This window comes from Clytia hemisphaerica, unplaced genomic scaffold (assembly GCF_902728285.1).
Source record: "Clytia hemisphaerica strain Z4C2 unplaced genomic scaffold, Clytia hemisphaerica genome assembly, whole genome shotgun sequence".
Classification (NCBI taxonomy): Eukaryota; Metazoa; Cnidaria; class Hydrozoa; order Leptothecata; family Clytiidae; genus Clytia; species Clytia hemisphaerica.
The window spans coordinates 1311934-1339919 of NW_027104207.1; the positions used below are offsets into that span (position 1 = coordinate 1311934).

The 27986-nt window shown below is 36.4% G+C and overlaps 1 protein-coding gene across 1 annotated transcript; it reads left to right on the forward strand.

The window, feature by feature from the left end:
• Positions 1-23380: 23380 nt before the first annotated feature.
• Positions 23381-27536, forward strand: LOC136815460 (uncharacterized). Its single transcript, XM_067071914.1, has 9 exons — positions 23381-23488; positions 23646-23729; positions 24273-24453; positions 24568-24657; positions 25085-25168; positions 25411-25528; positions 25864-26051; positions 26442-26626; positions 26998-27536. Exons 1-9 carry the CDS (start codon positions 23393-23395, stop codon positions 27487-27489), a joined length of 1518 nt encoding a protein of 505 aa, XP_066928015.1. The 5' UTR covers positions 23381-23392; the 3' UTR covers positions 27490-27536.
• The last annotated feature ends 450 nt before the right edge of the window (positions 27537-27986 follow it).

Here is a 27986-nt window from a genome sequence, read left to right on the forward strand (position 1 = left end):
GAGTGTAGAGTTGATGGATCTTCTTTCTTCGTGCCCAGGAGCAACACAAGGCGTTTTCTTCGTGCCCAGGAAGCACACAAAGCGTTTTCTTCGTGCCCAGGAAGCCCACAAAGCGTTTTCTTCGTGCTTAGGAAGCACACAAGGTGTTTTCTTCGTTCCCAGGAAGCACACAAGACGTTTTCTTCGTACCCAGGAAGCACACAAGTTGAAACAGGATTGGCAAATTGATACACGTTGATGAACAATTGATTGAGTTGATATAGATTATCTTCTTTTCTTCGACATTTTGATGGTGAGCAGAGGAATTCCGATGCAGTTGATCTTCTTTCTTCATGCCCAGGAAGCACACAAATTAAACAGTATGAACGCAAACATTGGTTGGTTGACTTCAGCAGCTGGTTGATTCCAGCTCTAATCTTGAAATCTTTGTAGTTGGTCGAGTGTATGTACCGTCCTTTGTGGTGACCTCAACCTTTCGTACTTCTCCATCTGAACTTTTGAATACTTCTTTGATTCGTCCAAGGATCCATTGACTTCGGACAAGATTCTTCTCAAGCATCATCACCAAGTCACCTTCCTTCAGTGCAGGAGAACTTGTCTTTCGCCATTTCGACCTAGCGGTCAATGTCGCAAGATACTCTTTGGACCATCTATCCCAAAATTGGTTCGTTATTGATTGTACCTGCTTCCACTTCTTTCAAGGAGCTGACCGAATTTCGTAATCCACGCTTGTGATGGGTTTTGAAGAAGGTCTTCCCAAAAGGAAGTGATTGGGAGTCAATGGTTCAAGATCGTTTGGGTCGTTGCTAACATGAGTTAGTGGTCGACTGTTGAGTACAGCTTCAACTTCTGTCATTACAGTTTGAAGTTATCTTGACACTTTGAATCAGACGTTCCCAAACACCTCCCACATGCGGTGCTTCTGGTGGATTGAAATGCCACTTGATCTCCTTTCTCTGCAACGACTTGGCAATCTTGAGTTGATCTATTCGTTCGATTTCTTTTTTTAACTCGTTTGAAGCGCCCTTGAAATTAGTACCACAATCAGAACGGATTATCTCTGGATTTCCTCTTCTGTTGATAAATCGGTCCAGAACATTAATGAAATCGTCAGCTTCTAATGATGGTGAAATTTCAATATGCACAGCTCTAGTGACAAGGCATGTAAACAGACATCCCCATCGTTTGACTTTGCTTCTCAGGATCCTCACTTGAATTGGTCCAAAGAAATCTACTCCGGTGTGGAAGAACGTTGGGGCTCCCACAGTTATTCTGTCGACAGGTAGGTCTGCCATCTTGACTTGGCCTGGTTTAGGTCTCCTCTTTTGGCACTTGACACAGCTTCGAATAACTCTTTTGACGATGCTTCGGACAGCGATGATCCAGTACTGTTGTGTCAGGAGTGATATGAGGTGTTCTGTGCCAATATGATGATTTTGTTCGTGGTAATATCTCACAAGCAAGCGTACAGCATGATGATCTTTCGGCAAAATGATTTGATGCTTGGCAGCGTATGAAAGCATGCCTCGTTTCAGTCTGCAGCCAACTCTCATCAGTCCGTCATTTGTGTCGATGTAAGGGTCTAGTTTGGAGAGTTTTCCAAGGAGTTCTTTGGATGAGTCATCATTGAATGTTTTTTTCTGGATGATTTTTAATGTCTTTGTAAATCCAGCCCTTTCTTCGTTGATTGAGAGGTCACTTCCTTTCTCTTTGCGGCTCATCTTGGGTTGCAGAAGAACAATCACCCAAGCAACTGCTCGGATCAGTCTTTTCCAATTTGAAAATCTGTCGAACTTCACAATCGGTGTGACGGATGATAGTTTACAGACTAGCGTCTGCTTTTTGATTTCTGTATTGTCAGGAGACAGGGGTGTCACAGATGTTGTTGGCCAGTCTGCCTTGTTTTTGAACAGGAAGTCTGGTCCGTCGAACTAGCATCTGATGGCTTCATTGTCATCAATATCTCCTCTTGTTGCAATGTCGACTGGGTTGATTTTCCCTGGTATGAAGTTCCATTGATCGACTTTAGAATGGTTTCGTATCTCAGCAACTCGGTTTGCAACAAAAACCTTGAAACGTTTACTTTCGTTGTTGATGTACTGGAGATTGAGTGACGAGTCTGTCCAAAATCGAATAGACGAGAAATGAACATCAATCTCATCTACGATGGTTTCTTTCATTCTCACTGCAATGACAGCTCCTTGCAATTCAAGTCTTGGCAACGTCAATCTTTTCAGTGGAGCAACTCTTGACTTAGACAGTAGGATATGGCATGATACAGTTCCTTCACTCTCGATCCTGACATAAGCTAACGCAGCAAATGCCTTCTCGGAAGCGTCACAAAAGATATGTAGTTGCACGTCTTGGTCACCTTCAAGGTTGAGACTTCGTGGGACAGCAACAGTGGATGCAATGTCAGACATTCGACAAAGCCAATCTTCATAACGATTTTTGAGAGATTTGGAAACTTCCTCGTCCCATTCAAATTTGTCTCCCCATAGTTCTTGCATGAAAAGTTTGGCGACAAGTGTGATTGGTGTCAAGGCCAAGTGGATCGTAGATAGTCGCTGTCTTCTTGAGGATGGATCTCTTGGTACGTGGCTTTGATCGATCAACTTCAACATTGACCTTGTAAACAAAACAATCTTTTTCAAGGTCCCAGTGAACGCCTAGTGCTCTAGACATGACCTTGTCGTCCAGTTTGATCCCAGTAGGTTGAGTAGCAAGCTTTTCTGTTGGTAAGTCCTTCAAAACGGATTTGTCGTTACTTTGGAACTTTGTCAGGTTGAAGCCTTTGTTGTTGAGAAGACTGATAACACCATGACTGGTCTCATTGGCTGATGTAGCATTTGAATATGACATGAGTAAGTCATCGACATAGAAATTTCTCAAGACAGCTTTGATGACTTCGGGTGGATAGTTGTTAGCTTGATCTCTTGCAGCTCGCTGTAGGGCATAGGTCGCAGCACAGGGAGAATCCGTCAGCCCAAAAATGTGTACGAGTAATTTATAGTGATCAGGAGGTTTGTGAGACTTTGGATCGTCTCTCCACAGGAATCTGTTTGCATCCATGTCAGCCTATTTTAATCTCACTTGACAAAACATAGCTTCGATATCAGCAACCACAGCAACTCTATGGCGTCTAAATCGAAGCAAAACGCCAAGAAGGCTGTTCAGTAGATCAGGACCACTGTACAGGTTGGAATTCAAGCTTTCTCCATGTGACTGAGCAGCAGCGTCGAACACCATACGTACTTTGCCTGGGTTATTCACACTGGTGACTCCATGATGAGGGATGTACCAAGTAGTGGCTGTGCGGCATAATGCTTCTTCGTCTGAGAGTTTTCTGATGTATCCTTTCTCAAGGTAGGATGATATGTTTTTAGCATACATTTCAAAGAAGTTAGGATTGGATTGGAACTTCCTGCAAATTTGGTTGAGGCGTCTCTCAGCCAAGATTTTGCTTTCAGGAAGGTTGACGTCCTTCTTCCAAAGCATTGGTACGATGTAGTGACCATCTTTGAATTCAGTTTCTTTGTCAAGAATTTCTTGGTTACGTTGATCGTCAATAGAGCGTGATTTGGTTTCTTTGACCTCAGTACCAAATGATTCAGTCTCCCAAAAACTGCTGTATTCAGCCTCAGAAAATTCACTTCTGATCCCCAAATTTCTAGTCAGTGCAACAATTCGACTTTCAATCGGATCTGAAGTACCATCGTACACTCCAAGTAGAGTCCAACCGAGTCGAGTCTTTGAAGCATATGGGTAGCCTTTCTTTGACTTCCTGAAATCATGGCTGATGAGAACATCTGGAACATCAGCACCAATCAGTAGTTGTACTTGGCTGCTGTCGATATCTTGAAGACCGAGATCTCTGATGTAATCCCAGCTAGAATCAGTTGTTACCGGAACTTCTTGTCCTGGTACATTGAAATCCGAATCATTGAGGGAGTACACATTTTTCACTTTAGTCTGGTAACTGCCGTCAACAGCTGCGATGGTAAGATCAATCAGCTTTGTCGGTAAAATGGTACTATCTCTGATTGTACCAAAGTTGATTTTGGTCTTTCTTCCTTGAAGGTTTAGTTCATTGCAAAGTGATTTGGTAATAAGGGTACATTGGCTGCCAGTTTCTAGCATTGCGTATGTATCAACCCACATACCCCGAACATTCTTCACCCGAACAGGGACAACCTGCAGATAGACATGACTTCTTTCCTTTACAAGTCTATTTATGGTGGTTTCGATATTCTCCCCATCAGGTAAGTTGGCTGGTGGGATTGAAGGATCTTCATATTTCGCCTCGTCAACCTTTGCAGAGTTCTGCTGCTCCTTTGGTGCGGAAGATTTAAGCTTTGGTTGAGGAGACTTGCCTGGCTTATCTGGGCCTTTCTTTAGACCTTGATGCAGGGTTGTATGATGTCTAATCTTGCACCCATCAATGAAGCAATGCCTTTTGGACTTGCAAGCCTTTACGTTGTGTTTCGGGCTGATACAGTTGAAGCATAACCTTTTCTTTAGAAAGAAACTTTTTCTGTGTCACCTTTGGATTTGTAGATGGGACAGCGATACAACCAATCATCTTTGTTGCATAAGGAACAACTGCGTTTCTGCTCTTGAGAATCATCATCAGGAGAAGTTCGGGTGTGCATGTATGACAATTTGTTGTAACCGTCGTTGTTAAGGTATGGATCCCTAGCTGCCATGACTCTATCTTGCAGTCACTTTTCAAGATGATACAGATTGGGTTCTTGGTTCCTTCGCAATACAAGCGATTATTCAGACCATTTCCTTTGGAGGTAGACAGGAAGCTTCGACAAAGTCTGACGAAGTAGATCAGTGCTATAGATATCCGCAACATAGTTCATCTTTAGCAGTGTGTTTAGACAAGTCGAGATTTCGAAATACAGGTTTGCAAGAGCCTTCGGATCAGAATCGTGGACTTGTTTGCGTTTAGTTATCCTTTGGATCACAGATTAGGCGACGACCATCTTGTTTCCAAACAGATAATTCAGTTTCTTTAAGGAACTGACATAACCTTGGTCATCATTGGTGAAACCTTCAATCGATTTCAGGGCTTCGCCTTTCAGGTGTTGTGACAAGTAAGTGTGCTTTTGGAAGGAATCGAGATACGGTTGCTTATGGACTTTGTCATAGAACTTTGATACGAATTCGATCCATTTGTCAGCTTCTCCTGCAAACACTATCAACTCCTGTCTGGGTAACCTTTGTTGAATGAGTAGCTCCATTTGGATATTCCTGGAATGATTGGTATCCGGGATGGTCAAATTATTTGGATCTAATTCATCTATCCATTGGTCTAGAGATCTGCGTTCCGCGATGGGATGAGTGCCTTGAATCGGGCGATTTGAATCAATAAACTGCACTGATTTGAGAGATCTCTTTGAAGCTTCGGTTGGTAAAGATGAAGTGACAACATTTTTCATCTGAGGAGGAAATGTTGTTGAAGGGTTGACATTCACGAAGGGATCTAATGCCGTTGAAGTGTAGACATTCACGAGGGGATTCAATGTCGTTGAAGGGTTGGCATTCACGAAGGGATCTAATGCCGTCGAAGTGTTGACATTCACGAGGGGATTCATTGTCGTAGAAGGGTTGGCATTCACGAAGGGATCTAATGCCGTTGAAGTGTAGACATTCATTTGAGGAATCAATGTCTTTGAAGGTTTGACATTCACGAGGGGATTCAATGTCTTTAGCCTGACGAGGTAATGTTTGTTGGACAGTAACATGCGGAGTTAAAGTCGGTCGAGTGAACGTAGCCTGAGGAGACTTGATCATTTGGTTGACATTGCCATGCAGAGACAATGCCATTTTTGAAGCAACATTTGCATGAGGAGCTGGTAATGTTGTCGACAAACGAACGGTTGGGTTTGGATTAGGAAGATTCAATTCATCGTCGGAAAGAATTAAGGTTGGATATACGGTAGACACATTTGGTATTGTGTAGGTACTTTGTAATTGATCGTTGAAGTTTGATTGGTAACCCGGATTTCTTGGTAATTTCGGAGTAAATTCATCGGTATTAGGATTCAAATAGGTTTCGACTAAGTTTTTCATGGGTGATACGGGACTATTTAGTAATCCGGTGTTGGGTGGTATTGGGTTGCGGGCGCGCGCACCGCCGTGTTGGCTTGTACTGGCGATAGCAAAAGGGTTGATGTTAGTTTGCGTATTTAAATTTGAATCATGCGTTGAGGTAACGAAAGGTTCAGTATAATCCTGCATTGAGGTCTCGATAAATTCCTTATGGTTTTGAATTGCGTGAGTATTGCTTGCGCTGTCGCTTAGATTTTGTATTGATCGAGTTTCGGTATTTGTGTGATTGATAACCGTTTGTACTGATTGAATTTCGCTTGCGCTTGATATTATTGGCGATTGTGGCGATTCAATACCCTCATTTTGAGACGCTGGGTCAGGTAAGGAACGCAATTCTCCGAGTTATTGTCATTCATTTACGTATAGTTTAGAAAACGCACCGCACATGTCGCTCATTGACGGATTAGAGCCAGAGCCAGAGCCAGAACCCTCCTGGTCACGTGATTTTTCGCGCCACTTTTGAATATCTTCGCGCTTTTTGGAAGATAGTAACGATGATGGCGGATCATCCTTACGACTATCAAGGTAACGTTCGATTCTTCCGAAACAAGAATTTACGTCGAGAGCGAGTTCATCGATCCATTCATCGCTGAATCGAGAATCTCCTTTAGGTAGAATAAGCATTAACGCTTCATGATGATTGATAGCGCCTTTGAGGGTTTCATCAAGAGTCGTTCGCAGGAAACGGATTTCAGTTCTACTCCCCCTTTCGTCTACAAGCCCCAGGATTTCAGGAATCATTTTTGTGATTCGATGTTTAGCGCCGTTTCGTTTACGGATTGTCTGATAGTTTTGAGACATTTTGATATGATAGTTAGATGCAGTTTGATACGATAATTTTTGATATGCAGACGCGTAAAGCTATTGATAGGTCAGCCCGTGATAGATTGCGATTTCAAAGTATGCGTTAAATACGGTATATGCGGAACAACGGTACGAAACGGGAGTTACATATAGGGAGAAATTCAAACATTCGGAATGGGAACAGACAGAATGCGGTATTCCTGAATACGGTAAGAACTTGACAGTAAAAGGGTGGTTACTCAAACTTTAGAAGTTGAAACTGAAAACAAGCAGGATTTTCGGAATGCGGTAAGGTAAGTTTGCGGAAACGGTGAAAACTCAAATTTTCAGACGGAAAATTGTGGTATACGGAAATCTCGAGAATACGGTAAGGTTCACAATTTTACCGGTACAAAGACGGAAAGGGGCGTCAATTCGACAAAAACTGTAGGTTTCGTTGAATTTCTGCTTTTCCGATGGCAATGAACAATTTTTCCAAATTGCAGAATTTGAGGATCCAACGTAGGTTATCCTCAAATAACTCAATTTTCAGTAGAAAAATTCGATATGGTTAGAGATCAATATGGAGTCTCCCGGTAAGGTAAAGATACGGACGGAAACAGGCGTGCAAACTAGTAAACGTGGACGAGATCCCGGAACAATTACGGAACTGGGTATGATTTCGAGAAACAAGCGTGGGTTGTCCTCAAATGTGAATTTTCTGGAATACAAACACGTGGGGTCGGAATTCCAGACTCGATTTCCCAGACGGAGTAACAGACAATCAAAAACAACAGAATTTAGAACAAATGTCGTAGCGATTCTTTGTCTTTGTCTTTGCCTTTCCTTTATCTTTGTCTTCAGTTTACACCACAACCATAGATAATTCCACAACCATAAGTAAATTCAAAAAACCACAAATAAAAAAAACAAGTCAACCAGATAAATCAACTCAAATAGACCAGATAAATCAAATCTTTAATCCATATGATAATCTTGTTATTTATTGTAAAGGATTTGTGTCCAAACATGAATTTGAGTCGGTAAAAAAGCCTTCGGCTTATAAAAACTATCTTTTAAACATAAGTCAAATTTTCCACATCAAAACACTATGTTCCTCTCATAAGTCTTCATAAATAACAGTGACAAGTATCAAATTAGCTACGTTTCAATATGCTGTTTATAAATCAAAGTTTGATTCCCGAAGGACAATAAAATGTGACGTCATAGAAAATTACAAAAGCCTCGAGGGACGTATAATAAAGATAACTATCCTCCAAATGATGCTGGTGATTAAGGAATTGTTTACTTTCTGTAGTTCAGAATGACCAATAGTTTTTTTTGACCCATTGTAAAAGGAAATATAGTATTTAAAAAGGATATATTTTTATCTTTAGGGACCACTCACATATTTCGATTTTTCCCATGACTAACGTCAAATTGACACTAAGTTTAAGACACCCCAACTCTCATTCCGAAAAGCGATTTGCTCGGTCTTGACACCAATTTCTTTTGTGTAAAAACCATGAAAAATAGACGACAAAACTATGCGAATCGAGAGTAGTTAAAAAAGTAAAAAAAAATATCTGGCTTACTTGATGGAAAAATTAGAATTCAATCATCCCTAAAAATCGATGTTTTGATTGATTTTCTTAGTGTTACAGCCTCTGACCTTCCCACCACATTGCGTCAATTTAACGTTAGTCGTGGGAGACATCGATATGTTAGTAGAGAGAAAATAAAAGAATCATTTTAACAAATGTTGGACTAATTTTTTCTTCTACATAAACATAGCGCGGACCATAAAATCCTGTTAAAATGCTGATTACGTATCTCTTTTAGTGCTATGTTAATAGGATGGAGCATGATGCATTTTCATCAACGCGAAAAAAGTTTCTTGTGTCCCCCACTCGCCCACTCCCTATAATCACGTTTTTTCTCGTTACACGTGCGCCATCTCACAAATCTGAGGTATTTCTCATGTCGCCACACAAAAGATAAAAAATTACTTTTCCCAGAATTATAATCAATATTAACTTAAGAATATATAAGTACTTCTTTAGCAATTTCTGAAATCAGATTGTTCTTTAGGTAGGCTTTGACCAAATTTCAGGATCACTCACGTTCTTGTAATTTAATAAAATGTGAATCCCTTTTTGGTTTACGCTTAACTGGACTCATTTGGTACGAAAAAGAAGGACACTTTTAAAATCAAATTTGCTTACTCTATTTGATTTCTTCACGTCTTCCCTCTATCTTCTTTGAAATGATTTAATCTTTCTTGGCATGCACTGCCCCGCCCAAGCAGCCATAAAAAATCCTGGCGCCAACCTTTTCTACTAACATCATAAATGTGACGTCAAACAAAAATATTTTTCGTCTCTCCCTCCGTCTGACAGTTCACATGACCTCCTCCGTTTGAACAGTCTCAAGACGGGGGTTGTATAACAGATACAATATTATTTGATTTTATTGTATGGAGACATCAAAGGGTGGATAAAAGAAATAGAATCGCTAAAATGTGCAAGCCTTTTTATTGATGTGGATTAAACCGTAATTACATCGTCGCTTGATTCAATCCTTAACGAATGAAGTATTCATCGACCCCCGGATTTGATTGTGAGCATTATGAAATGTGAAAATTCTCTTCGATGTGAAGCAGAAATTCGAAAAAAGGCCTTGTGTTTGGTCGAACAGGAGAAAATGTGAAATAAGTGGATGAACAGAAGTCAGAACAAAAAACAAGAAGTCATGATCAAAGTAAGTAATATCTATATTTTACATAGTCATTTTATTTTCAAATAAGATGATTTAATTTCCTTTTTGATTGACTTATTTTGTGTTTCCTTTTACACCTAATGTCGGTGTTTTTAAGCTGATTTTCTTCTATAGATTTTTCTTTGTTTTTCTGATGCCCTGAAAATTAATGGAAAATCTACACAGGACTGATTTTTTGTGATTGAGGCTGGAATTATTTGCACAATTTCTTTCTATGAAAATAAACTTTTTGAGAATATTCACAATGAAATTGGCCAAAAAGTTAAGAATGTCCTAAAATTATTGTTGTCTTGGACCAAGCTGAAAATATCCTTCTATCACAACTTTCTTTGCGCACATTCACTTCAATCGTCTAATTTGTTCAAATTTTCTAAAAAGGCACACTATATAGTCCATAAAAAAAAGGAAATGGAAAATGGTAAACAAGAAAGTGTTACAACAACATTATTTGAAGATTTTCAATGCTTTCTGTGTAGACACCCTCTGACGACAAGAGAGACTACCTTACAGAAATTTTTTTGGCTATTTGCCAATTTTGGTGTAATTAAGCGGATTTAATTTTTGGCGATTTGGTAAAATGTCTAAATTTGGCGTGATTTGATTTTGGCGGAGGAACGACCAAGCTTTGTTGATTATTTGAGCTGAAAAAGGAGGAAAAAAGGTGTTTTTAAAAGAAATGTAACCTAAAATGAAATAAAAAAGCTTGGTGTGAATTTAATCTTGAATGTAAATGACCTATAAAGCTAAATTTGACTGAAAGAAATTTTGGCAAATGTGGTTTTTTAGACAATTTTCTAAATTTGCAAAAATTCCTTCTCAGAAAGGTAGTTTTTCAATTTCAGTCGTTTTGCTTGACAGGCCTTCTTGGACTCGGGAGGCCCGGGACTAGTATCTCATTTTTCTTAGAACCCACACCTAGAGGGCATTTTTATATTTGTTCTTCAAAAAAGTTCTCTGTAAGTGCAAAGAAAAAATTGAGAAAAATTGAGAGAAAAATCACTTTTTGAAAGCAATATTTTAATCTGTCAATTTTACTTCTGAAATCCTAAAAAAAGGGTAAATATAGGCCAAATTATGCTGTTTAGAGGAAAGTAAGGGACCTTTACTTTGAAAGCTAACAATTTTCTGAAAAATTTATAAACAGGGGGGTCCTAATAAGGTCCAGGGCAGGGGGGTTGGAAAATTTTCGAAACATTAACAAGCAGGGGGGCCGTTTATTTGGCACCTAAGAGTACTCAATTTGATTGTTAAGAACGATAAGGTGGATACATTCTTTTTTTATATACATTATACAAACCCTTCTTTTTTCAAGTGTAAAAAGAAAATGAATTAAAAATGGAGCAAAAAGTGAATATTCTGACACAGCAACTTCAAGATAATGGTTTCAGTGGTGATATTGAATTTGCCTATAGCGAAGAAAATGTAACTATCCGATGTAAGTGTATGATCACAGACTCAATGGGGGACTGGACCAAATTGAAAAGACACACAGATAAAAAACCCATCGTACTAAGTCTGGATGGTATCTTGACAAAGATTACAATGTATGCTCCCTACAAAAAGGTAAAAACAATAGAATGATACTCCTTATATTTTTCGAAAAAAGGTCTTTTAAACTGAAAACAATGCCCTTAATTATTTGAATACCCGGGGGGCGTACTTGGGCAAAAAGGGGTACGGGGATGTGCCACTGATCAGGGTACCTTTTTTCACCTTCACGAGTCCCACGTAGGGTCGCAAAAACACCAAAATAGAAAAATCCCTCGTAGGGTACCTTTTTTGGGAAAATTAATTCTCAGGCAAGAAAAAGTGAAGCCTTAAAATTTACGCCGTGTTTTGACCAGGCTTCTGCTCATCCTCTAGCGAAAAAGTTTCTTATAGAGAAGGATAGGATTTTGTGATTTCTTTGTTTTTGAATGGTATATTTTTTTAAAGCTAGTGGAAAATTTTAGTTTCTATCTGTTATTTGTAGAAAAACAGGTGGGTTGCTCAAGGTCGCGCAACTTTGGTTGGATGGGAAGGCTTTAAATCTCACCAAGGAGATTCAATTCTAGCCCTTCCGGCTTACACTTCATTGCACACACCACATATTTTGTGATGGCGCGCCATATTTTTCATCAAATATATTATGAAAATCTTCTCGATAAAGCAATGTTTTTCACAAGGGCAGAAGAAATTGTTCAATGATTAGTAGGTCACACCAGGGTCATGAAACCAGTGCATTTGTTTTCCATCAAGACTGAAGATAGTCAATAAACTAAGCATACACTAAGGATGCCTTATGCTTAAGAAACTATTGGAGCTATTGTCAATAGAGAAAAATTAGAGTTTTTATTCCCTGCTGGGCTAAGATTTTATTTTCGTAATTTGGCTTTAAAATCATTGAATGGGAAAAATAAGCATGTTGCATGAGCTAATCTGACAACAGATCATGAATGTTCTACGCGCACCATGCTCTGCTCTAAAGGGATGCACTGAATATGATGATCTGAAAAGGTTGGATATAACCCTTTGATGTTTTCATCCAATCCGACGGAAGAATATTAAATGAGCTCAGACTAAAAGATTCACTACACTCCGAGTTCGCATAAAGCTTCACTTTACTCCAGTAGGTCTCGAGTCTTTTTCTTTACAAAATAGCACACAGATTTGTAAACATTTCCCAACCAACCTCCACAGATCCTCTTACGTAGGGCAGTAGAGCGAAAGATGATTTGCTTGCAAATTAACTGTAAGAATGTTTGAGACTCATCTCGAAATAGCTGATGCTAAAATTTGCGATTTATTTGTACATTTACGATAACATTTATTTTTCCTTGATAAAAGGTTCAAGTGATATCAGGAGCTTGTTTCGCAACAAATCACAACGAAAGCCAAGTTTGACGCCTCCACCCTCCAAAAAACTAAATGTAGAGGACCCTCCGGCTGTCGAAGTTGCATCCAAGATACTACAATCAGCTGAACAGAAAAAGGTATCTTATAAAGACTTACAACGCTTTCTAATTAAAAGGCCAAACCCTGGGTGTCAGAGGTCGAGTTTTCAAAGAATATATCAACCTCCAAAGACCAATCGTAATTATATTTTATATCAATCTAATAACTGAAGAAAGGATCAAGGATAAAGAGCAAATACCATCTTACTATTGGCAGACTTATCAGTGTATATGTATCTACGGTGTTATTGAAAAGAGTGAAAGGTGTTGGACATATTTAGAATAACATATCCTCTTGGGTGGAAATTTGAGCCTCTTTTGTACCGGTTCGAATTTTGAATTATGTTGTAAGGGGTTACCTATGGCGTTCCAATTGTAAAGACCTAGTAAATGTTTTTACTTTTGTGAATGTAGCACTAACTTTTTTGGATTCTATAGTTGATATTTGAAATAATAGTAGGCCTGGGTTCTTAAAATTTTACCGGGTGGACAGTTTTATTTCAATTTCGCACTGGGGTTGAGATCACTCAGCTTTAATTGCCTTCTTGTGAGTCATTTTTTCACTGGGGCTTGATAATGCGTGTAATATAGTTGTGTAGGCGTTATATGATTATTGTTTAAAAGTAAACAAAGAGAGTGGATGAGAAAATATTACACTACTGTAAAAGATAGCAATATACTTCAAGTGATGTTTTAAGCTTCTGCACTTCAAAGTTTTATTATAATCATGATTCTTTTAAATATAAGAAGCCTGTGATTTTACTTGAAGAAACACTCAAGAGAATGATATAAATGAAGTCTTTCATTAACAAGAAGATATGATCACAAAAAATCAATTTTCAGAAACAAAATCATTCATCAAGGATATCTAGAAAAGACTTTATGGCCGGCGACTTTGAACTCAGATTGGGCTTTGAGGTCGGCGAAAATCGCCGGTCGCCGGCCTTAAACAAACCCCCTGTATTCGTCAGCACTCTAGCAAAGGCCTATTTTGACCAAATTATACTTGTTTTTAAGACTAGAGAAATTCTAGTCTGTGTAACGTCACTTTTGAATTTGAGACAGGGGTATATAAGTATTTAGATAGTCTTTGTAATGACCTTTTAAATTAAAGCTTAAAGCTGCTCTAGTCTGTGTCACGTTCATTTAGGAGCTGAAGAGACAGGGAAGTAAGTTTTTGATAGTCTGTGCAATGACCTGTTGATATAGGACGATTAGTCTTTGAATTATTCCTCTAGTCTACAATCTAGTCCTAATTGTGATTAGAGTGTGCTTTTTAAATAGTGTCTTGGTTCGTTCTTTGAGAACATCATTCATTATTTAACCCTTAGATTGGAGACACAGATCAAGTTTTCCCGTTTCGTTCACTAATGCTGAGCAATAAGTTTGACGGAGACCAAGATTTATGATCCCGTCTACGATGTCGAAAAACGTGTACAACATACAAAGCACCCCATCAAAACAAGAAACACCAAAGAGATGGGGGAATCAGATTTGCTTTTGGCAAAACTTAAGCAAGTGGTAAAGGTATAAAAATTCAGCTTTGTTTGAGTTAATTGTTTTAATGCTAATACAAATTACATCGATTTAACTTTGATGTTGTTTCTGATAGAGAAATAGTTAAGCCAACCGTTAACACACTTCCATTGCTTTAGGACTACAGCTCACAACTGGTCAAGGACAAAGTTCCGAAAGGATATGTGTCCACACGAGTGGTATGTTGCTCACCGCAATTGGATTACAAAATTCGAGAGGCATCACGGCATCTTCAGGAGCAAGGATTTCGTCACCAACAAGTATCCTTGCTGGGTGAAACCCCAAAACCCTTCGTTTCTGAAAAGGAAACCTCCCAGGTTTGGCCATTGACCGAGTAAGGCGAGTGATGATGAAATTGAACCATCGTATCCATAATGGCGCCATTTTTAAAAAGGAGCCAAACGGTATGTCATGTGATTTACCGTTCGATTGTCATTTACTATCCCAAACTTTAGAGGGGGCTGTCTGTTTTTGCTTTGCTGTTTCTATCTTCGACTTTGCTGATTCTTTTATTTTCTCGTTTTTTTAGCAACGTACGCTTTCAAATATAATTCTTCGATTGACGAATATCTAGAGACACTCTGTGCCAATCGACAATTTGGTGAAAAAATTGACTTATACAAAGAGAAGATCAGGTCACACATGGAGGCAGAATTTGGATTTATTAAATCGTCTTTGAACCTAGATTTCAATTTTGAGAGTGTTATAACATTTGGAATCGGTTTGAAGGTTACTTCTGAAATAAAACGCACTGTTTAATTTTTCTACTAGGTGTTACCTTCCATTGAGATGGACTACGATTACATCGAACTTAATGGTGGTTGGTTCTTCAAACTCTCGACAAAGGGTTTTGTACAGGTGCCATTTCATGAAAAAGAATTTGCGAAAATCACCCCGAGGTGCTATAAAAACTTTGATGCTGACGTAGACTAGTAAACCACGTCGTTGTATTTTGCTGCAGATTAAACTTGCAATAGGATATATTTTTCTATATGTTCACTGAATACAACGACTAGTTCCAAAAGGCGCTATTTAATAAATAAACGGTGGAGTGCTTTTTATACCGCGGCGGAGTGCTCACTAAAAACAGCGCACTCACTCTCATGGATTAGAATAAAAAAGTAAACAAAACTCGGTACTTTTCATGCTTTATTATTATTATTATTATTATTTTAATGAGATTTTTCTTGAAAAAACTAAATGCTGAACTAAATTCAATTCACTCAAATTAAAACAAACTCACATCATGACTATTTTTTTGATTTTAATGTATTATAAAAGAAGGTGAGTACAATGGAAGTCAATTTAGAAGCTTTATTTTTTGAAAAAATTGAAAGTTCTTTCTTCCATAATTCATGCATAAATGCACTAACAAGATACCAACAACAAGACAAGGATTTATTCACAAAAAGTATGATATTTTTGTCTGAATGAAAAGAATATGAACTGGACTGTACCTACCACCTATAGGTACCCCAAAACAAAAATATTCATATAAGGGGAAAAATCTTTTTCAAAAGAAAAAGATGAAAATTTTTTAGAAAAACGACATCAAAAATATAAAAGAGCAGGCCACTGCAGGCATAAGAAAACTTTTTTTTGTAGAAGCCAATAAGAAACAACAGCTTTTACAAAACAAAAAATTATATGTACTTGTTCATATTGCTCATATTGAATTTTGCTATAAAAATTATATATTTAGTATCTACATAAAATTACTTCCAAATCCAAGTAGATTTTTTTTTAAATTGGCAAAAATCCAATCAAAATTTTCATAAACTTTCAAACTGTAAGTTTGAAAGACTTTCACGTGTAAATTTCAGTCTGAACTTGTTCAACAACACCAGGGGACAACACAAAATCACAAGGTAGAAGTCTGCCGGGGGCACTGACCTTGGTGACTGACGGGGACGTGCTGCTCTGGAGTTTGAAAAGTGGACCCTGTGAGATATGAATGTTTGGTAAATTTGGGGCCCATTCAAAACAAAAAATATTTTCCCACTTTAACCCTGTAAATTGGCAAAAGTGACTTAAAGTAGACGAAAAATTCCAATATTTTTAAATTTCCACCCTAAAAATTGTCTACATTGACTACATACATCTTGGAAATTAGTAAATTTTGGGACCCTATCAGATATCTCTACTAGAGTGTGAAAAATGGACCCTGATCAGCGGCATGTCCCCTACTTAAACCTTGCCTAAGTGCCCCCCCCCTGGAAGTCTGCCAGTAGTGCAAACCCAAAACATCCTCGTACATCTAACATTAGAGTCAAAGGTAGTGAAATCCAGCTAAACGACGGGCATCCAAAAGCCCAGGAAACCAGTCATTCTCAATGTAAAATGTTGTTATTTTCATTCACAAATAGAACCAAGATGTGTCTCAGCTTGTCAGAATATTGTTTCCGCATAAAAAGCATTCAATTTTTAAATTCCAAATTACCACTTCACTTTTCATCAATTCCACACCATATTGCACCACCAAAAATGTTATATAAATACCATACTTTCCATCCTAATTTTTGAGGATTTCTGTAGCCATTTTGGAGTTACATTCTCTGGGATAAGGTTATCAGGTTTAACTTGTACCCATAGAAAAAAGCAGTGATCTGTTACCCAATAAATGTGAGCATATTAACTAGACCTTTTTTTTAAGATAATTACTCTATCGTGCAAATTTTAAAAATTATGCATGGCTGTATCATTGTTTTTATGCTGGAGTACATAATTATTCAACATGGCTGCCTCTTTAAAAAAAGGTCTATCTCAGCTGTGTCATAATGTCATAAATATTGCACTTGCACTAGAGATTTACCGGCGTACCAAGCCAACAAAATTTTAAAGATCCCAGTGTTAAAAACATGTCATGAATGTTTATAACCATACATAATCAAAAAATCTTTCAATCACAACAATCACATGAAAAAGTGAAAGAATAATCCATATATGAGTTTGTTTGTTTTTTGAATATATCAACGTCCCAACCAAGCCAAAAACAATGTATGAATAAAGTATCTCAGATAGAGAATGCCAAGACAGTTTAAATCTGTGTTTATATACATTTAAAAGTATCGAAAAACTCTCTTCTCAGTTTAGCAAACAAGTTGGAGAAGTCCTCGCCACGTTTTTCTGTTTTTGTGTTTGTTTTTTTTTTCTCATCCATAACTCCGAGAAACTCAAATATTGCGATGAGAATAGAAGAAAAAATAAGCCGTGTCCATTCATTTTATCTTCCCTCTTTTTCGAGGGAACGTTGTCTGAGATTAGATTGAAGCAAAATCCCGTATTGCACCACTTGGAACTAGTCTGTCTTTCCAAACCACTCTCCCGCGGCAATTTCTATTTTTTATAAGAACTCTTTATTATAAGCACTATTCCCACGTTCCTGAGCCCAAGGAAAGACAGACGCTTGCTAGTCTAATGCTGACGCTGAGTGTGACGGTGGCTGCTTCGCAACGTCCGTGGAAAACAGTTTTCCAGAACTGCAGGTGCGTGTCAACTTTTTGAACAAGTTCTACCAGTGCCTATTGTGCTTCCAGTTCCCACACAAAGTACCAAGAATCGTAATAGGTGGTAAGAATATTTTTACTATTGGAGCGGTGTGAATTGTACCAGCTTTCTAGGATAAACTTTGTTTTATCACCCGTTTATGTAACTAGTAAACGATACACATCAGCTTACGCTGTTATTGTATGATTGATGGCCCATCAGTATACGCTGCTCCCTACTGCTTGGAGAGCAAGTTGTATCTGATACTTTATCGATTACTATTAGATTTCTATCTTTAAAGATAATATGCGCATGCGCGCTTTATAAACTTTTAAAACCAAAATGGTAGATCTTTGAAGTGTAAGTAAATTTTGGCGGCGAAAAGGATAAGTTGTTCGTTCGTGTTGGCTCTTTTTGTTACTTTTATTTTCCATATGGGGGTAGAACTTTCGGTTACATGAAAACATGAAAAAGAAGAAAACAGAGGCAAGTTCATTTTCCAAGAAAACATGGTTAGTCATGATAATGCATGCAAACTTGTTCATGGACTCGGTGTAATCTTTGGATGTTAATGGTTTTAGATCTTGTAAGGCTGCTTTTTATTGATTTCTGTTTTGCTGCTCTGGGTTGGCTAGGAAAGTTTTGGGTTTTCAGTTTCATTCTCTAGGGAGACCAAGCTCTATAATTTTAGAACTTTGTACTGAGGTAAACTTTGTTTTTCCTAAAATTTTGAGCTTGGATATCCAGGGCTAATGGGTGAGATTATTGCCTCCGGAAATATGCAAAACATATACAACTTTACACCAAGAATAGACCATTTTTCAAAGAGGCCACCCTATTGAATAATTATGTAGTCCAGCCATAAAAACAATGATACAGCCATGCATAATTACTGTATCATGCATATTGTAATAATTATGCATGGTTTTATCATTGTTTTTCTGCTGGACTACATAATTATTCAATAGGGTGGCCTCTTTGAAAAAAGGTCTATATTAATTAGTCCTCAAAGCATCTGACATTGCTGTACATTGTGTGGAGGTGTCTGGTGGGTGTACAGTGGATTTAGCCTGACCCATTTTATTTTGACCACCCTCACCCTTCAAAATCCCACCGTACACGGAAATTGACAATGTACGGTGAGTAGTCTATCAGTGCAGTGTACACCCACCATATATATACTGTACGGTGGCCGGTAATTTCCGTGTACAGTGGGTTTGTACGGTGTTTTAGATCCAACATTAAATACCACCGTATATACATATCCATCGTGGATGGGTTTGTACGGTGTTTTAGAACTAACCTAAACGGTGGTGTCCAGGGTCGTCAAAGCATATTGTTACGAAATAGTAAAATACTCCTTGGTTCCAGTCGTTCCAACCATCAGTTGAAAAAAGTTTTTACTTTTTGTTACTAAAAAGTAGATTTTGGTTTGGAATTTTTCATATCCAAATAAGAAGTCCCAGATGGTGAAAATACAAGACTTGGGCGGCAAAGGGCGGGGAATGAAGTTTGTGCTAATCTCCATCATTCTAAACCCTGATTAATCAATTGAAATAATACGGGGGTTCTTGTAATTATTCTTTGTTCTCTTAAAGCCATTTACCTTTTACATAGTTATAATGTATGTTGATTCAGCAGATTGAAATTAATAGAATCTTTTGTAATGAATAAAGAAAAATGTGGAGCAAGATTTTTTTCTTCCTTTTATTTACAAATTTGAAAGGTCTCTTTTATTAAAATTTTGCTGACATCAGTTTCAGACGAGTCGTGTGTATATAACACCGTATAATTCCTTTAAATGAGTAAAAATAAGCTCATGTAATATTCGTAAAAGTTAGTCAGTATTTATTGGAGTAAGTAATTATATAAGTTGTTTTTTTAAAAGAAAACTGCATTTTATTAAAAATAAGAAGACATTAATTTTTCATATATACCCCCTGGTTAGATTTGCCGCTCTGGAGAAAATGAAAGTACTTTAAGCGAAACATTCAGTCTTAAATTTGTAAGGAATTTTGTTTACATATGTAATGAAAACACAATTTTTACCAAGCTGACAGGATCAACAATAGAATCAATCAACTGATTTAAATTTGATTGTCTTTGAAACATTATTCACTACAAGTTTTTGTTTACTTAACCCACATTGAGTCTTGTTCAAGTTTTTTTATGTACCTTTATTGAAATTTCCATAACAAAATTCAGCACACCAATGTGGTAAGGCCATTTTTCAGAGCATGGTATGGCTGTTTCCAAGGAAATATTAGAACATTGAAATCTTGACCCTAAACACTGTACTTGCCTAGAAAATCTGCTAAAATGCAGTGCGGAAAAGATCAATTTCAAAACAGATTGATAAAGGATTGATTTGAAACCGCCACTGCTAGGCAAGGTAGACAATAAATTATGGATTTGAATGAGTGAAATCTATCCATACCAGTGGGGTCAGTAGTAAAATCTCAGACATACATGTGTAGTTAAAGGATTTTTACAGATTTTTTATTTTTACATACACCACCCAGATTCTTGGAAGAGGTATTTTACTACTATGGTAGTAAAATATTTTGGGACATCTTTGACATAGAGACCACTTATTTTTTGGTTGCTTTTTGCACCAACTTTACGAACAAAGCTAGAAAATCATCAATTTTGTGACACATTTTGCACTTAGTGCAAAAATTATTGTTTTTCCCCCAGAATTAACGTCTTTTTATATTGACAAAATATTTTGAATTTTTTTTTGCGGCGAACAAATATCCAATATTTTTTTTTTTCAAACTACAAAAATTTTCAGATTTTTTCAGTAAAATTATCCCATAAAACAAAGAGTAACAAAAATTAACTAAAATTTAAAATTTATACCACATTTTACTACCAATGTATTAATTTTTTTGAAAATTTACACATACATACCACCTGTTTTGGTATTTTATTACCCTGGGTAGTAAAAACTTGTTTTCCATTTTTTGTCACACCACCACAGTAGTAAACGTCGTAATGTCTGAGATTTTACTACTGACCCCCCTGTCCATACATGTATTATATAGAAAGTTGTCTTAAAATTTCTGGCCAAAATATGCAAAAATATGATCATGGAATGGAACCCCCCCCGCCTAAGTGGGGGAGCTACACCTAAAATTTGCATGGGAGCTGTTTGTTTTTCCTGACAGGTGGGGGGTGCATTATTTTATGTAACTCTCGGGGCTAAATAACACTTCCTAAATATTTTTCTTTACTGTTGGTTTTTAATTTCTCTAAACCTACTACTAATTTACTTTACTGTTTATTTACTGTTTATTTACTTGTGTTTTCATTGACTAAATGGTAAAAATTCACATTGAAAAGAAATTATTCATCAAAAATTTCCCCCCCTATTATACTGGGACCTAAAGTTTTATCAAGCTGGGGGGACCTAAATTTGGCGGAGGGACCTAAAACCCCAGTCGGAGCCATGTTTACCCCAATTTTAGTACACTGGTAATAAAATCATAATTAAAAATCGTCTTGAAATTCAGAGAAAAAACATGTCACCTTGCAAAACTAAAACCATGAGTTTAATTCTAGCCAAGTTTGTTGAAATATTAAAATAAATATATTTTACTTTTAGATTCTGTAATATTTTATTAATGGTATTTCCTGCTAGAAAAGGTTCAACTTATAAAGTTGCCAGCACTTGGGTTTCTAACAAAAGAAGAAAAACTAGATTAAAAGGTCCGCCAAAATATAATCAGCGATCAAATGCAAAAGATATTCCCTCAACTTCCTCTTCATATCAAACCAATGTACCTCACGAAAGAGACAACTTTACAAGCATGCTGTCTGACAATGAAGTTGACACACCTGATATGGAACAGCAGAAAAAGGGCAGATACGAACTCGGAAAAAAAAGGAGCTAGGACATTGGGATAGATATAATACCGAATTTTTAAAATTGTATGCACAAAAGCTGGACTTTGCCCCAGAATGTTGCTGTTTTTGCGAAGAAGTCTTTCCTGCTGGTTACATATGGTGTAAATCATGTGGACCAATTACTTATTATTGTTATGATTGTGCTACAAAAATTCATCAAAATATCCCTTTTCACAATTTACTTGAAGTAAAGGTCATTATCTTTTTCTTCTTTTTGGATTTATATTCTATCTTTAATGTTATTTAACCTTAATAGTAGTTAAGTAAAAGCTTACTTTTTCATTCTAGTTTTAATTTGATATTGGAAGTATCAGTGATCGAAATAGCAGTCGGTTATTGGTTAAAACCGACCAAAAATAAGAGTCACCAACCTGAAAATTTTCAGATTTTGAGAAAATAACTGGACCAATATTGCTCGGTAAATGGTAATCCAGTTACCTTGAGAATCCATTAATTTCTATTGAGAACTTCTACTATTCTTGCATTTTGAGCAAACTAATTTCAACTGTTTCGAGGTATTTCGGCAAAATTCGACAAAATTTTTAGGATTTTCCTACTCATTAAATTCGTTCTCTTCAAAGTAAGCTTTTATAATATCTCAGCAGATTGATGTAAAAATAAGATGATTTTAAGGCAACTAGAAGGGGCAAATTTTCAAATATTCTGGCCCTCAGGCCGAACTATGGTTGCCCTTTAGGTGACATTTGAACATTTATGATTTACTAATATTTTAGTGGAAGAAAAAAGCTTATTTCGAACACTGAAGAATTCAAGAAAATGTTAAAAAGGATCTAACAATATCTTTAAAATTTCTCTTGAACCTTTGAAATATTCAACAAATCATATTTTCAGGAAAAAGTGCTTGTGAAAACATTAATTAGTTCAATTTATTCAATCGGAACAAAACCAAAGCAAATTGAACCATGTAAAATAATTTCTTCTTTCATTTTAGGTTGATGGGACTGTTGAACTGTTCAAAGTTGCTTCTGTACTCTCAACCAGTCAACATACACTGAAGTGTACTACATCATACTCAAGAATTCTTACAGTGATTTCAGAAACAGGTAATAATGAAGTTTTAGTTTTGTGGTATTGTCATTTGTTGAGTCTTTATTGCCTTCGCCATGTCCTAAGTCATATTATTATTTGCATAATAATAATAGCTCTTAGTATATTTTCCTTATGGAAGCAGTAAGGCCCAATCAATCATGTACTTTTCTTGTTCGTTTTTTTTAACTTTTAAATCCTTCATTGATTTTATCCTTCAATTCGATGGAGTGGGAGCGTTAAGGTTTTTATGTAATTTTTTCTGAAGATTGAAAATACTTTAAACCGCCTTATTAGATAATCTCATGGTGTTTTGGAATAAATGATTGATTTGATTGTTGTTAAACTTCTTTTCAATAGGCGCACACAATCAATGTCTCGTTCATTTCTGTGGATGCAAAGATGAATTCACTTCACTATTACATCTTGATCTATGGCCGGTGACACCAATTAAGCCCAACACGGTGAAAGGTATTTTATATTCAATATGGTATACTGATCACAGCGAAGGAAGGTCATTAAAATTTATTTGATAAATTGATAAATTGTGAAGAATGATTATTATTTTATTCTAGAGCAATATGAATAAAATTCAATGAAAGATCTGTCATCTCTATCTCTTACAAAAAATATGCTACCTTGTGAATCATGAAATAAACCTTTGATATAATGACGAAGTCTAACTTTGCGAAAGAGTGCAAATGAGCTAAGAGAGAATGTCATAATATTTATTTATTATTCACTATGCCATAAAGTTTATTTCCTTTAATTTTCAACTGATTAGATTGGGCTATGCAGTGATGATACTTGATCAAATATTGAAGGATGTAAAAGACAAAGATTTGAGTGTTCACATCATATATGATATTGCTTGTGTACTAAAAGCCCATTTGCAGGTATTTCTTTTTACTCATCGTCACAGTAATGTCAATGCCCCTAGATCTCTTTGAATAAATTTAGAAATTAGGGCCTCAAAATTTCGTAGAGAAAAACCTTTTAGAAGTCAAATTTAATAACAGATATCTATACTAATGATTCATTTCTTCTTTTCAGAAAAAGAAAACTTATACCAAATACAAAAATTTTAAATTCGGAATTCCAGTTTTTCATTCCTATGGTCACAGGGGAGATTGTCAGGTAAATGTTTATCATGTTCTTCGTTTCATCGTTAATCTTTTTTCACGAAAGTCATAACCCAAGACCCTATATGGAATTTAAGCCCATTCATTCGCTTTCATGATTTCAAAATAGATTTTCTTAAAGAAAGAGGAAAGTTATCAAAGTGGGGTTAGGTCATCTACAAAGGAGAGGGTTTCAGCAAAGTTCTTTCATAGTGTGAACTCTTTTCTAAAGGGAGGGGTAGAGCCTTCAAAAAAAGGGAGGGGTAGGAAAAATGCTTAATAAAGGGAGGGGTAAGATAGCTTGCCTGCAGATAGCTTCTAGGATTTTAGGAAAAACCTCTAAATTTTTCGGTGTATTTATTTTCTTAACACAAGTTATGCCAATATGAAATCTCGAAAAATGGAACTTTTCAGGGACTTTTCACACTTTTTCAAAATTTCAAAGTGGTATAACTTGAGTTGGGAAAATAAGTACTCCGAAAAATTTAGAAATTTTTCCTAAAATCCTAGAAGCTATCTATAGGCAAAATATCTCAAACCATCTGATTATCCCTTTAAGGTTAAGAATTCAATTAGAAGACTGGATTCTTTTGGCCTAATGGACGGGGAGTTGATGGAGAGACTTTGGTCCTACCTTCGCTCATTTTCAAAAGTTACCAAAGAAATGACTCCGGCTCATCGCATGGATCTTTTGAGTGACGCACTGATGCACTTTGGCTCGAAGAAAATGGGAAACATCGGTGAGTGGTTTCCCATGTAAATCTTGTGATCTATAACCTTTCAAGTCGTTTGCTGACCAGTGCTAAGGGTTTTTGAGGTTTTTTTATTTTTCTAGTTTCATGTTTTTTTTTTAGGTAAACATTTGGTATTTTTGCATCAAAAAGCAAACGAAACAATTAAATCGTGTGAATCAGAGATCCAATCCCTATGCTCAAATTTATCTGGTATGTAAACCTCGTAACTATGAAAATACTTCCATGACAAAATAAAGTTTTGTGTAAAGTTTTGTTTTTTAGCCTTGAGAAGATTAAACCTTTTTAGTTGAAATAGTTTTTCATTGTACTTTAATCGGATTAAATTTAGCGATTCATTGGTTTGAAAAATTTCGCGTGGATTTAATTTCACGAACGAGCCTGAAAATAGCTGAAAATGGCCATTTTTGGGTACAGATGGACACCCAAAAAGTGACTTAGCGATTTGGGTACAAATAGTCACCCAAAAAGCGATTAAAAAATTTTGCTTGTATTTAATTTCGCGAGTCAGTAATCTCACACGTTTTCGCGAAATGGCAAAAATTCGCAAAATCGCAATATTTAATCTCGCGAAAATTAATCCGATTAAAGTACTGGGTACCTACATCTTATCTCATAGTTGACGTCAATGAAGATGTGTTGAAGTCTTGGAAAAGAGAAGAAGACGATGCCGTTAGTCATAAAGTAGAAGAAAAACAAAGAGGTTACATCCCCTTTATCTTTCTCAATTTATTTCGATTCGCTACCTAAATCTAAGTATAAAACGATGACGTGCTTCTACCTCAGTTCGAATTGAGCGCTATGGAACAGAGAAGTATTTGATTTTTCTTTCTGCATCTCGAAACTGATTCCTTCTAAACTTTACAGAATCGGACATTACGATGGTAGGGTTGTCTTGATTCGACGTTACTTTTTCATTCTAATACTAAAACCAATTCGTCTTAGATTCTGGGTGGAAGGAGTTGTATTATCTTAAACTGAAAGATTACTACAAAGAGTCTGCATTGGTTTTAATAAGTGAAAAAGTCAATGACGCTGTTCTGCATCAACGTAAGGCAAACAGGTAATATTTCCCATTTGCCTTTCTAAAAGTATTTTTCTATAACATTTCAACTTTGACCACGATGATTATTTGACCTTTCTTAACCCTATTAAATCCAAGCTTTTTTAGTGTAGTAGACTCAAGGGGGATACCACCAGGTGTGAAAAACTTCTGATCTAGAAGTAAAGCGACCGTGACCGTGAAATTTTGTAGGAATGGACCCTACAATTAGAGGTACTCAAGGAAAAAATGAAGTTGCAGAGCCTTTTTTGTGGAGCTATCAATAAAAAATCGCACACCCGGAGGATTCCACCCCCTTGGAGTAATTAGAGTTAAAAGAATTGTCTTTTTTATAGACTTCAAGGCTCGTTAACGTCATTTGAAAAGAAGCACAGCATTGTTAAAAGATGGTCAACTGCAGATGCTGACTTTCGAAGCGAACATGCGAAATATTTATCTGACAAATGCAACGAGACTGTGTCCACTCTATACAGCAGGTGTTCAGAAAGGTTGATGTTGTTAGCACTAAAAAAACGATACGCAGGTAAATCACTGGCCTATAATTTCGTCAATTTAAAATTATGTCCGGTTTGAATTCCGTGTAGGAATTTTTCTCTAAGATTTTTAATGTTTAAACGGCGGAGCATTTCAGCATTGGAATTACTTCAACTAAGTAATGTTACTTTGTATTCTTTCATTATTTGAAACAGCACTCCGGCGAACGAATTAAGAAACAGAAACTCTTAAACTTTCAGTTAAACACATGACAAGACTTTTTGAAATCTTGTGACAATGGTCCATGGGATGGGTGGTAAGATTATTTAAGGAACCAAGAAAATATTCAAAGCTCACATACCAAAACAATTTTCAAAGATGAGGTATTATCATTCAAATAAGTTTTTCATATTATTGTGTTTTTATATTTTTATTTTAGATGGATCTTCAATCGCTGAAAGACTTTCCAAACAGATTAATAAAGTTTGCAAGGAAATCAAAAATCTATTGGCAAGTTACAATTCTATGAATCACGAAATGTCTTCTGGATTTAAAAATGTGGAGTACATTGAGGCTCTAAATGTAAAATCATCGATGTATAACGCTGTCAACTTTGTTTTTCAGGTAGCGAATGTTTTTTTTTCAGCTTCTCTTGGTGAACTTATTAAATAGGATATATCCGGGGGCACTCAATCTGAAAACGACCATACATTCGACCAAAAATTTGACTTTCAAAATCAGACCCTTACAGTGCATTCAAAAGTTGGTCGAAAATTGTCAAAAACAGACTAAAGATTGATACTTACAGTGCACTTTATTCAAATTTCAATTTAGTCTAGACTTTGCTATGAGCTTAGGAATCACATTTACCTGGGTACGTTAATTTGGACATGAAATTAAACATAATATTTTTACATTTAGGTTGGGTCGATCACGTATGGTAATATCTTATATAAGTATCATTATAATATCAGTATTATTTTTTTTATTTTCAGAGACAAAGTTCGAACGTTCCAACCATTGTGATTAAATCACTAGTCCAATTTTATGTTCGCAAACAAAGGGCAATGGAAGAAGTACTAATCATCAGACAAGAGATGGAAGATACAATCTGCTATTGGAAACAACAATTAAGCATATTAATCAATCAGACTGCCGTAGAAAAAACTGTTGGAATACAGTTTATTTTACATGAAAGAGTTTCTAATGTCAAAAGCTTTATTGCAGAGTTAGAAAGACTTTTCGCATTTGTATTGAATCCGAACGTCGATATCAACGATATCAATGACGATATTTGGAAACCCGCTGAACCCAAAGAGGACATAACCGAATCACAGCACGAAAAAGATATAATGACGAATGCAGAAAGTTTTTTTGAAACTGATGAATTCTCGAGTGAAGATGAATTGACTGACGTCTCTATTTCTTCTGATGATGAAAACACCAATCATTCCGATATAGATACAAGTAATTTGTTTTATATTTAGTTTATACATTACTTTTTCAGCTTTGGAGGCTCTGAAAATTGATTACCTTAAGGAAACTTATTTTGGCGGGAACTAATTTTGGTGAATTTGGCGAATTTAGACAAAACTCGCCAAAAGTTAGTTCCCATCAAAATTAAATATTTTGGTCACTCGCCAAAATTAAATAATAAAAATTAAATAAACTAGTGGCCGCATATAGCAGTGCCTATAGACCAAGAGTAAGGCCTAAAAGCCTGGAGCTGTATATTATGTAGACTAATTGATTTTTGATGATTCTTCAAGAATACTTCAGTTTGAGCTAAGCTATTGTCGACTATGCCTTTGATAATACCTGCACCGATGTGTACAAATCATAATCAGTCGAGACAATGCATAAAAGAAAAATAGACTTTTTTATACATTCTAGTTATAAATTATATCCCAAATTTGTACGTAGATTTTTAGATTTTTACAACTGTACAGTGTTTAAAAAGCCATATAAAAATAAAGAAAACTAG

Bases quoted from the DNA above. Each gene is read 5' to 3' on its own strand.
- LOC136815460 (XM_067071914.1), top strand. From the start codon at position 23,393: ATGATACTTGATCAAATATTGAAGGATGTAAAAGACAAAGATTTGAGT. The intron at 23,489-23,645 runs GTATTTCTTTTT...TCTTCTTTTCAG, and splicing joins TACTAAAAGCCCATTTGCAG to AAAAAGAAAACTTATACCAA. The intron at 26,052-26,441 runs GTAAATCACTGG...TTTTTATTTTAG, and splicing joins ACTAAAAAAACGATACGCAG to ATGGATCTTCAATCGCTGAA.